The following is a 12,500-nucleotide window of genomic DNA, read 5'->3' as shown; positions in this document are numbered from 1 at the left end:
TTGACAGCAAAGAAATATAGGCAAATTGGACTGCTACATCATAACCTCACACTCAGTGTCTGGCACCGAAGCCAGTTTCACGTCATTTATATACAAATATAAATATGTTTTCTATGCAAGGAACATGGGCTGATCACATGATAATACAAGCTGTGGCAGACGCAATGAATTTCAAAATATACTTCACAGAATCAAGTTAAAATTTTGTGGACATAAAAGTCGTTGAACCAGCAACTATGCTACAAATTCCTAGACCAATATACATAGGACACAGGTGAGATGCATTATGTTGCAATTTTCATAGCAAATGGAAATTCAGTTGAAATAGATAGTGAAAGTGAAACTGTATAGATCTTGCATATGTTTCTAAACCACACAGTCCTTCCCTCACAAAGCAAGCAATATTGTTTACTGGTCCATAGTGATGATAAGTGATATAAAACATTGTTATTCTGTGATTGTTTCAACACCACTGCACTGAAAACAGTAGGCACATGCCGTATTCGACTGACTATTTTCGTGGTTGTTGTTGTTGTTGTTGTTCTTTTACACATGTAGCTGTGTTCTTGTATTTTGTAGATTAATGGTACTGTGGTAAGACGAATGGAAGAATGTCACTTTACAACTCTGGGTTTAATTGCCATGGGAGATCAATTAGCACTGAAGGAATTTTGTGCGACTAATGAAGAAAATTGGGATGAAGAAGTTGAGCGCCCAAGAGGGTTCTTGAATCACCACAGAAAGCGCTCAGGGAATGCTGACTATGGAGGCTCAATTGTTGCTCAAAAAAGAGCGAAAAAAAGTACTTTGAAAGTTGAATTTGGCTGGAAGCATTGGATTGGGAACAGGTGTGTTCAAGTCAAGAAGGATAAAGGGGTAAGAGAGAGGACACTTGACATGAAGAGGAGTGCTAATTATCAGGAATGTCTGTTGAAAGCCCAAAACATTTTTTACCCTAATGGTACCAGTCAACATGGCATGCTTGTAGATATGGAAAAGCCATATTTGGCTAACTACGATGGATTTAAAATCAATGAAGAAGGGTTCACTGTTGAAGGCTGTAGGGGTACCAAGAGTACACTAAGACTTTACCTTGTTACAAAGGCCAAGACACAGGCTGATAGCAGTAAGTAACACATTTTATCTTTGTTCCTGTCTTACTTGAGGCAAAAAAGTTCTTACAGTTGGTTGGGTAGAAAACTAAGACCGAAGACCCAAAAATGAAGACCCCTTTGAATTCGCCTTGAAATCACTTGAAACTAACTGGAACATGATTCTCGACTGAAGAGGAAACAAGAGACATTAACATTAAGTTTACGGTTTTCAACGAATTTGACCATGGTCTTCATTTTGTAGAACACCTCACCAAAATTACAAAACGAAGACCCCTGAAAAGTGTCTTCAGAGCACTTGATATCGCTTGAAAACCACCAGAACATGATCCTAGACCAAAGAGGAAACAAATGACATCAACATTTTCTGTTTTCAATGAATTTGATAAGGGTCTTCATTTTGTAGAAAACCCCACCAAAACTACAAAACAAAGACCCCTCAAGAGTGTGTTCAAAGCGCTTGATATCGCTCAAAACAAAGTACATTCTCTTCTCAGAGACCGTTGAAAGTCCAAATCATTGGAAAATGAAATGCATTTTAACTGTCAAAGCCGCAATACCCATTTTATCAATGAAACAACATTTCCCGACTTCTTAACGAGGTAATAAGATTTAGCGATACTTTGTTACATATGCTTATTTTTTCTTTTTGATTTTACTTTGTTATTTGGAGTGCCAGGAAGTTTTGTTGACTCCCTTTTACAACCAATGGCTCAAAAACAAGAGTCGTATATTGAAGGCACTACCCACTTTATCTTCACTGTTTACTGTGCCTCTCAATAAAAGGACAGGGTGGAAGCTAATTTTTTTAATGCCTCCAGTGCCATGTGCTTTTTCCCCAGAAAATCGCATCTCTCCACTTTCAAACTTTGCAGAAGAGTTCCCAAAAGATTCACGCTTCTTCTTGTACTTCTCGCTTGAAAGCGGTTCTAACTACACTCAACATTTGTTCACTCTGCACCAATATTCCTCAGGATGAGGGAATCAAAGTTGTTTGTCAATATTACCAAGAGCACTATCAGTCAAAAACACCTATCCCTACACCATCATTTAGGACTGATTCTTAAAGATCGTTTAAATTTAATGACAAACACTACCTACATATGCATGGAATAGGGGTGGGCACAAAAATGGCAGTAGCCTTCGCTGTCATTTCCATGGCATGCATTGAAAAACAGCTACTAGCCACTGGCCCACATAAACCTCTCATCTGGAAGAGATTTATCGATGATATTTTCTCAGTATGGACCTTACCTAAAGCAGAAATCAACAACTTTATTGATTTTACCAACTCAATCCACACCACAATAAAACTCATGCATGAAATGTCATTGGAAAAGATTGTTTTCCTTGATACCGAAGTTTTTAAGGGTCCAAGGTTCATTACTGACAAAATCCTGGATGTACAAACATATTTTAAGGACGGTGCCAACTATTGTTATTGCGCATATGTTCTACGGATCTCATGATACTCGGATTCCCTACGGGTGGTGCTTATTAATACAGGGATATTTTTGCGCCATAAATTCGGCAAGTGTATTTTTAAGTGTTTCAGCATGCATTCCATCATGCAGAATACCATCGGTGCAAGAACATGATCGACAAATTTTTGTGGAAATGACACCAATTTCCTCTTCTGCTACGATTTGATGTTTGTGTAGTTCTGAATGGCACTGATAAGACCCTCTTCCACGGATTTCTCCTCAAAGAGACTGATGTAATGTTTTCCCATGATGATACTTTTGCAACAGCAACAGTAATCAGTTCTTAGCAGCGTGGGAAAATTCCTGTGCGGTATTAGACACAATTCAAACCCCATCGTTTCATTATTTTTGTGATTTATGTATTTCTGAGAAAGAAAAGACTAACATCGCTGAAACTAGTTTTAAATTTTGAATCTCCCTCCAAATTCTGGGGTTTTCGAATTACTTACTGACTTCCTGTCAGACTGCCATTGTTATGCAAGCGACCAATCCAAAAAATAGTTCAAGTCCATTATCCCAGAGTCTTTCTGGGCGCTCACCTGCGGACCAAAAAGCCCGAGGACTCTGGGTACGAGATTGGCCTGATGTTAGCCCTGAAATCCTGGCTAATGAATTTGGGAAGTTCTTGGAACAAAAAATTCAGAATATTCACCAAACCTTGGATGTGCTATCTGTATGACCATCTGATTCTAACTCGAATGATGAGGTTTTAGCTGCGCATGCCCCGCTGACAACACCTAGTGTGCCCATGATACAGTCTGCTGTTATGCTGCAGCTTACTGCCTTCAAACCTCTATCTCAGGAGGAAGTTCAAGCTCTGATTGCTAAGGTGCCAATCAAGTCCTGTCCACTTGATCCCATACCGTCGTCAGTTTTTGCACAGCCAGTGGATGTTCTCCTCCCTGCCATTACATTTACGAGAAATCTCTCCTTTGAAATTGGGCAATTTGCAAGTATATGGAAGGAGGGAGGCACTAGTGCTACCTGCTCTTAAACAGGCTGGACTGGAGGTGGTGTAATCTTCCCTATGTGTCAAAGTTATCAGAGGGAGCAGCTGCTGACCAGTCAATGCAGCATGTTGTGGATCTTGGACTTGAGTGCGAACTTCAGTCTGTCCACAAATAGCATCACAGCACTGAACTGCTTTCCTAGGTATCAGATGAAAAGAAAAATAAGTAAAAGTTGCATTTCTGAACAGGATTTGAGCCCGGAGCACCCACTTTGAAGGAAATGTTTTTATCCACTTAAACCACTAAAGATCAACTTGCTGACAATTGTACCGATTCTTTACCAACACTAATTAGTATACATAAAATAATTGCTGAATATTGGTGAAGTCTAGTGCTTGATTTTAAATTGGTTAGCTTTCTCTTGAGGTTTGGTAACCGACATTTTCTCCTGTTTAAACTTGTTTCTTAGCAAGTGATAATACACGTTTACAGCGGCATTTGGAAGAAAAAATAAGTTTTATGTTCTGGCATTAAGCAATGTGGTAGTGTAGTGATTAAGTGAAAGGGTTACATTGTATAAATGTTACATTCCCAGGTTTGAGTCCTGGAAGTTCAGGAATTGGGGATCGGATTTTAAAAATATATAATTATACATTTCCCATACTCCCTATCAAGCCATCACAATAACAGCTAATTTACAGAAAATTAGGAATTGTCAATAATTGTCATTTCAGTAGCCTGATTCTCAGACGGTCCAGGTCACTCGTGTCACACACTCTACTCCCTTCCCCATCTGATTTACCTCGTGGGAAATCTTGGAAGGTTCAGTGTGAACCATGGGAGCAATCTGGAATATGAGCAACTTGCCAAATGCTGTTGGCAAGTTTACCAAGACATCTTTTCTGGAGATAAAAGCCTTTATCACCTTTTCGTGTTGAGGGAAAAGCTTAGGGACCCCAAATACATGGCAAGCTTTTTCAAAAGCACATGAAGATTTCTGGCATCTTCCGACATGTAGAATTCACCTGAGGCACATTCCTTAAATTCCACAGGAAGAGGAGGAGGAGGAGCAAGGATGGCACAGTCGGTCAGTGCGTGGCCTTTGTGCAAGAGGTCCTGAATTCGATTCCCGGATCTGACATCCTTGTTTTGACTCCTTTCCTTTCCGTTTAGCTAAATAGCTTTAAATACCCGTAAAATGGAGCACTGGTGGAGAGGGGGGAGTAAATTGAGCACACCGTCGACCTCAGGTTTGTCAGTAATTAAAGTTACTGTTACGAGTTATCGACGTTAAATATGGTCGCTTTGGGTTTTGCAAAAGTGTAACATTCTCTATGACAATCTATATGACATAAGGAACAAGTTGTCCCACAAAGTAAATCAAATGGGGAAGGGAGTAGAGTGTGTGACATGAGCGACCTGGACCGTCTGAGAACCAGGCTATTATTTCAGAGGATTGTAAGGAACTGGGGTAAAGTAAAGAATTGTCGTTAGTTTTCATGTTTGAAGAAGAAGACGCAGTCAATTCCCTTATTGACGACAATTCATCACATCATATCTTTCATAATTCTGCTTCCAAATATGTAATCACTTCTGGAAAAAAAAACATTTCGATGAGTCTCAATAAATGAGGAGACAACTACACAAAAAAGAAAGGCACAGAATTCGACTTCTCCTCTCTTCGGCATGTTGTCTGGTGACCGTTTGATTGTAGCACATACCGGTAGGTTGTTATTGATCTGGTCCAAGTTTTGTCAATCCAAATGAATCTGATCTGATCCAATCCAATCTTCCTTTTGCCCAACTGCCGCAGATTTTGCAGGGGTAAATGACAACACCACAGTCTCTCTTAAGACAAAACATGAATCTGTAAAATATAAATTTATACTTTGTCGAAATGTAGAGGCAAGAATGCCAGCAAAAATTATTGAGACACACATATGCTCACACCAGGCTTAATTTATTATGTCAGAATGTGCTGATTAACCTTTGTTAAGATTGTGTCATAGTTTTGAATCCCAAAGAGTATTAATTTTGGTGTTTGCAATTTTTAACATGTTGGCTTTTGCCTTTGGTTTTAGACAGAGAGTTGTGTTAAATCAAAACACATCAAACCTTTTCAGTTGAAACTAGGGATCCCCGGATCTCAAGGCAAGCGCCCTAACCACTGGGCTCCACTGCCTCCTTGAGGTGTCATTTCATTCATGAGTATCTCCTTGCGTTAATGTGTGTCTGCACCTCTATTTTCTCATTAATGTTTTTAATTGTACATAATTTAATTAGTTTTCCTATTTCAGACCATGTGATGTTCTCAAAGGACATTTGCTTTGGGTTTTTCATAAGTTATGCGTACATATGCATGTGCATAAGACAACATTTGAAAGAAAGTGTTCCCTAGAGTAACATCACGTGGTCTGAAATGGGAAAACAAAAGATACAAGCCAAAAAAGGTCTATTGACAGATTTCTGTGAAATTTGGCAAAAAACATGCCCTGATTTCCAAAGGAACAAAATTGTGTGGGCGAATTACTTAATTTATAATATTTTTGTCATGGCAGCCTCTGATTCATTGTCTTTTGGCAATGGTGCGATACTGGAACTTGACAGTTAATTTAAAAAATAACCAATGAGAATACCAGAAAGTGCTGACCCTTTTAGAGATTGAATCTTTGTACTTAACACTACGCAGTTATTTTGCATGTCAGTCGGTCATTTTCAAGTTCACGGGCTTCTGTCGCCTTGTGAAAAGAGTGGCAAAACTGAAAATAGTTTTTTCAAATTCTACATTTCATTACCTTTGAATAGTTTGTGGGGGTTTCCTTAAAATCAGATTGTGTATGCATTTGTTACCGAAGGACACCTATGAAGGTTTAATGTAACTTAAGGTGGCTCAAACCATTTTAAGAATTTGGAAGGAATGCCTCATTGGAATGATTAACTCTACGACACTGCTTTACTTTACAGCAATGTGATGGTAACGAGATGCACATATTGATGTGACATAATAAATCACCATGGCAATGAAAGAACCAACTCAAAATGCCCTATATTTTCTCTTTAAGCACTTTTATCTCAAAAATGATCTCAGTGACCTCCATTTTTTATTGCCCAAAGCAGGCTAAGGTGAAACTCTGTTCAAAGTTAAAAAAAAAAAAACCATAAAATTTTCCATATGGTGTTTCATATGGTATCATAACTTATCTGTTATCTTTAAAGTTGCCAATTACCACAAAAGCTCAATAAGAATTTTTTATAAGAATCTGTAGGCCCAACAAGAAATTACAAAGGTATTGCCTTCTGATTTACGAAGTAAAAATGTTACTCAACTTCGCCTATATGGATATTTGTTCTATTTTTGCCTTTAGGACCACAAGGGAATTCTCTCAGTTCATATCCAACAGAGGTACTAGACCAGTAATATAATAATAATCATCATCATCATAATATTATTTTTCATTTCAATCATTACACCATATGTTTTTGTTGTTGCATGGAAGATTATATCTTATAATTTTGCCATCTCTTTCTTTTAGTTGCAATATTCTGTTCAACAAGTACCGCAAGAATTGCCAGTAAACTTCAATATGGTACTTACCATTAACCCATTGACTCCTGGGAGTGCAACTTAATAGATTTTATTACTGTCTGATGCTAGACAATTTTACTTATCAATGGGGGACAGTTCAGGAGTGAGTGGGTTAAATATTATTTTGATCAGTTCTGTGAGTAAAACCCTCATTTATTAATATCACTTTGTTGTGTGTGACTACCGTTACCCCAAAGGGTTGTCATGTATGATGGAATTAACATACAAGGAAAGGGTATGGCAGAATAAAGTTGAGTACGAATGCCTGTGAAGCCATCCATTTTAATGTGTAAATAATTGAAACCTAATAGTACAGTACCATGTTGCAGTTTACTGACAATTCGTGCGGTAAACACCCAGCATTCAAGTCTGCCTAAGCGTGCTCTTGGATGGTTGACCAGCATGGAAGGAACCAAAGAATGTGCCCTTAGGGAATCTCTCAAATGGGATACTCCCATTATCTGTCACACATGTGGAACATTGTCTTTTGGCAGAAACCCGAGTTCCTTGTTCCTGGAATTGTTATGAGGAGGAATGACTGGCTTTGTTCAGTTACTCTAGAAAATCTTTAGGTAGCTATCAACCTTTAATTAAAACACCATGAACATATTCTCACTCCTTGACCTTTGAAAACTCAGGAAGATGGCAAACATTCAGCTCTTGTGAGTAACATTCTTCCTATGGACTTTTTATGGCCAATAGGGTGGTGAGAGTTAAAAGGGAAATGTTTGTCAGGCTGAGTGCGTACCAGGGTTTTGGGTAAACACTAATCTCCAGATTGCCCTGATCCGCCATGTTGACATCTAAATCAAGAAAAGGCTTGGAAGCATCTATTAGTTTCAAGGTCAAGAGTGAAGAGATGTCTCATCTGAATTCAAATGTAACAGAAAGCGTTCTGCTGCTTTCCTGGCAAATCATTTCCAAAAAATGGCAGAACTGTTAAAGAAGCCAGAGCTTTTTGTTCTACATCTTCCATTTATACCATGTAAGCAATGACAGTGATAATGGGAGATTTCACAACAGTTTTAGAGCAGTTTTCGAATTAGTGTTGTAAATCCAAAACCAAAGTAATTACTTTGGCCAATCAAAAAGGACAGAAACAATCCAGTAAACCAATCAAAACTCGAAGTAATTACACATAGCCAGCACAAAGCACGAGAAAATGTGCACGCGCGAGCCACGATTGGTTTTGGTTTCACTTCTGATTGGTTGAAAAAGTGGCGCGAGAACTTTGAACCAATCACTGAGTGAAGTAATCATAAACCAAAGTAATTATCTAATTACTTTCGACACTCAATTGAAAACCACTCTAAAAACTTCTTTATTGTAATTACTATAAGTAAAGAGCTTGGTGTTAAGATGAAAAAACTGCAGATCTTTCGGATCCTCCACAGGCAAGGAAGTGTCTTCCTTGAGTCTTTTCTGTGCTATTTTAAAAGAGGGATCAATGGGAATTTCTGTGAAGAGGGGAAAAACAATGTGGAAAGATATATACCAAATTGCATTCTGCTCTGAGAGTTCTGCCTCTAATAAAATATGCAGTGAGAACCTTAACTCTTGTTCATCGAAGAACAGCGAAGAGGAGAGCAGTATCCAGGTCACTTGTGCATATCTTACATAATGACCATTCTGTTATTAAGTTACAAAATAATAATTAACCTACTTCACAGATCACACACTAATTTTATGATTTGCACAGGATCTGCATGGGATTTAGAATGACAAGCGACACATGCTCAAACAGATCTTCTGCTCATTTTGTATCTGTCGCTTATACATGTATTATTCCTCCCTTATTTTGCTTTAATATTGGCTTGAAGTTACCAAGGTGAATTGCTTGTTCCCATGTGCACTGGGAGGTACCATAACAATGTGATGGTTCATATGAATTTTATATACCTGGGTGAAGAGAAAAAGGAAATAACGCAGTAACATAGCAAGGCCCTGAAATGCTGACCCTGAATTTTTTTCTTTTTACTTCCTTACTTTTTAGTCCCTGCAAAATTTAATACTGTACTAGCTTTATAGAGGCCAAGCTTTGTGTTAGTGCACTTTGAATATTGCAATTTTCTTTTCCTTGGTATTGGTAGAAAACTAAATAAGAAACTAGAAAATGCTAATTACTATGGATTAGGGACAGTTCAGAACAAAAGTAACAGTGTGGATTACAAGACTTTACTTGGGATGGTAGAATTGAACATCTTAGAAATATCGAACAATCTTTAATGATATTCTTTAAGTCTTATGAGCAGAACGGCCCATCCTATCTCTCAAGTATTTTCAAACCCTATAATACTCCGTACAACCTCAAAAGTAGTGAGTTGAACTCAGATCAAAATTCACACCACACCAGATTTCTCATTTTTGGGATCAATTACCAACAGCTGCTGTTAAGAATGCGCCAAATATATTATCTTTTCATATGTGCTTAAAAGACATTGAATTCATTAGATGTTAGATGTTATTACAACTGTTATTGAGTTCCTTTTACAGTTATTAGACAGTATCATTATCATTATTACAGTACCATTTAATTTTACCTTATAGATTTATATGTTAAATAATGGATTTTAATAATAATAATGTAATAATAATTCAATTCTCTGTAAAGAAGGCCTATGTTACACAAGGTGGTTTTCAATGGGGCACGGTAGAATTACAATAATTTATTACTAGTTGATTACAAAATTACAAAACTAAGTCAAACTAATTTAAAATAACTAGCAAAATAATGAAAACCTCAGTTCTTGCATCTGAAATTTTGATGCAACACTTTTTTAAAGGCGTCAATGGATAAGTTCTTACATGAGCAGGCAGAGCATTCCTGCAGTCATTAAGGCACTGTTCAAGGATCAAAGTAGTCCCCAGTTCGTAACTGATTTTGCACTTCAAATAGCATCCCTCAAGTGTGAAGATCTAGACCTCGGATTATCAAATTATTTCTGTTGTTATCCTTGAGTACACGAAGCTGCAACGTTGCAATTGTCTTCTGGTATACAGATTCTTCCTTTTCAGCTGTTTAGGTGATTTAATTTGTCAAACAATTTTAACCCATTCCCTCCTCTGGTGCCCCAGGATGCCCCCAGTTGATAAGAAAAAATGTCTGGTGATAGACAGAGTAAAATCTGTCTCACTCCCAGGAGGCAATGGGTTAACATGGGCCTTCAGCAACCACTCCTTGACTAAAATATATAAATATGTTATCTTATTTTCTGTTATCCCCACCTGACCCTTAGAGCGTGAATTCTTTATTCAAATGCTTTTTTTCAAACTTGGTTTGTTTTCTTTTCATTTCCTTAGGAAATTAGTCATCCTCAGAACTCTTACTCACATGTTCAGGGGATGCCTGTTACACCTGCAACAACAGCAGGAACTACTCAAGCATGCTTTCTTCCAGTTGAAATGTTTCCATCACCAGGAGGTGAAAATTCAATCTTTCCAAATTGGATACATGATACAAAAGATATGATGTCTTCGTTGCTTCAAAATGATAGTTCACCTGTGGTCACCGTGGGTAAGTTTATTTCTTGATTATGATTCTGTAAAGCTGAGGCTTGTCTTCTTTGATGGCAACACAGTTAGGGTGCATTCTTGTGGGAGTATCCTGGCTATTCTCATTCTGGATTAGGAATAACAGAATACACCGAATATCAATTGGCAAAAAACGCATATTCTTATACAAAGGGAATACTATTAGGGAAGGTGACCTGGAAACTATCGTATCTGCGCATGCGCCGGTTGCATTGGCATGGCAATTAAAAAAGGTTTCCCGAAAGTTTGGAACACAAACTGTTGAAATATCGGCAAAAGTACCAGTATTTTGGCAGTTTACTTGATTTTTGGTTTGCTTCATTTGCTAAAAGCCAGCTTAAGGGGGAAAATGACGAAGAATTTTTTGTACTTGTGAGTGCCTTGCCTAGTGCAAATGTGCTCCCATATGCTCTTCTTCTTGATGTTGACTTAATTGAAAAAAAGTTCGTGGTTTTTGTACAAACCAATTAATGCCAACATCATTTCTTTTGACCAGGCAAGAGCACTTTCTTTATTAACACAAACTGAGAGCTCTTCTTGTACTCGCACTGGTAATTAAAGGAAACCTCCACTAAAACAAGAATACAACTTCAAAATATTTAACAAAATGTTTACAATCAAAATTGTTCAAACGTTTTCCAATGGAATCGTTTGTATTCGAAATAAATGAGTTTCAAAAAAGCTTGTTTTGGTTTTCAAATTTCCTGGGCGCCGCCATCTTGAATAATTGTGACGTGTTATGGTTGCTCTTTTGTATTTGCATAGAGAGCTTTTGTTTTAAAACAATAGGGCAACCATGACACGTCACAATAATTCAAGATGGCAGCGCCCAGGAAATTTGAAAACCAAAACAACCGTTTATAAAATTTACTTATTTCGGATACAAACGCTCCCATTGGAAAACGTTCGAACAATTTTGATTGTGAGCATTATGTTAACTATTTTAAAGATATATTCCTATTTTAGTGGAGGTTCCCTTTAAAGAAACAGAAGAGAGGCCAGCACACCCACATTTACGGGAGACATTTTGCATACCTATTCCATTACGATTTTTACCATTTTCAAGCTGCCAGTGGGTGACCAGGCGGCTACATATCATTTCATGCCAAAACTTTCCCAAAAGAATGCATATTCTGTCTATTCAGAGTGAACTGATATTCCGGTCATTCTGTTCATTCTGCTATCGGGAGCAGAATGAACGGAATAGTATAGAGCGTTTTCACATGATGTCACAGCAGCCATGTTGGTGTTCCAAAACAAAGAAATGGCGGCCATGATGGTGTACCAAACTAATCCTCCGGGAATTGAACTCTATTTTTATGCAAATACTTTCTATAATTGTTTCAGTAATCCAATATGGCTGCCGGTCACGTGAGTGAAAACGCTCTATTCCATTCATTCTGAAAACGGAATAGATCCCAAATAAACATGAACACTGTCTATTCCGTGTATTCCCATTCCGGAATAGTACCAAAAGAACGTGCCCTTAGAGTCATAATCAGAGGGGTAAAGCATTACAGCAGGCTAAAGTCAGATTGAGATCGACTTAAACTCAGCCTGCATATGATTGCAGAGGAAGGAGGTTCTGCTTTACAGTACTGAGGTTGCAAATGTACCACACTTACTGTGGTGCCACCAGTTCATAGTTACTAAAACAAGGAATGACCTGAAATGATCTACAGTGGTATCTAAAATGACGTCAAATGAGCTACAATGGTATCTAAAATAAATATAGGTGTCTTTAGTTACCTAATATTAACTAAAACAGTGTTGCGTTGATGGGTAAATTCACAATCTTTACGCTGTCAACTCTGCACCAATCAACCCTACATAGCTG

General features: G+C 37.8%; 1 protein-coding gene across 4 annotated transcripts in view; it reads left to right on the top strand.

The window, feature by feature from the left end:
- Positions 1-12,500, top strand: part of LOC137982702 (uncharacterized) — a 48,184-nt gene that overhangs the window by 4,947 nt on the left and 30,737 nt on the right. For 3 of the 4 annotated variants that reach the window (XM_068829841.1, XM_068829840.1, XM_068829843.1), the window contains exons 3-5: positions 580-1,126; positions 6,912-6,949; positions 10,433-10,646. In XM_068829841.1, the coding sequence (XP_068685942.1) occupies positions 580-1,126; positions 6,912-6,949; positions 10,433-10,646 (799 nt within the window). The remainder of the gene's footprint in view (positions 1-579; positions 1,127-6,911; positions 6,950-10,432; positions 10,647-12,500) is intronic. The other variant, XM_068829842.1, reaches the window with a different exon arrangement.

Source organism: Montipora foliosa, chromosome 13 (assembly GCF_036669935.1).
Source record: "Montipora foliosa isolate CH-2021 chromosome 13, ASM3666993v2, whole genome shotgun sequence".
Lineage (NCBI taxonomy): Eukaryota > Metazoa > Cnidaria > Anthozoa > Scleractinia > Acroporidae > Montipora > Montipora foliosa.
This window is presented reverse-complemented; position numbering and strand designations above follow the sequence as displayed.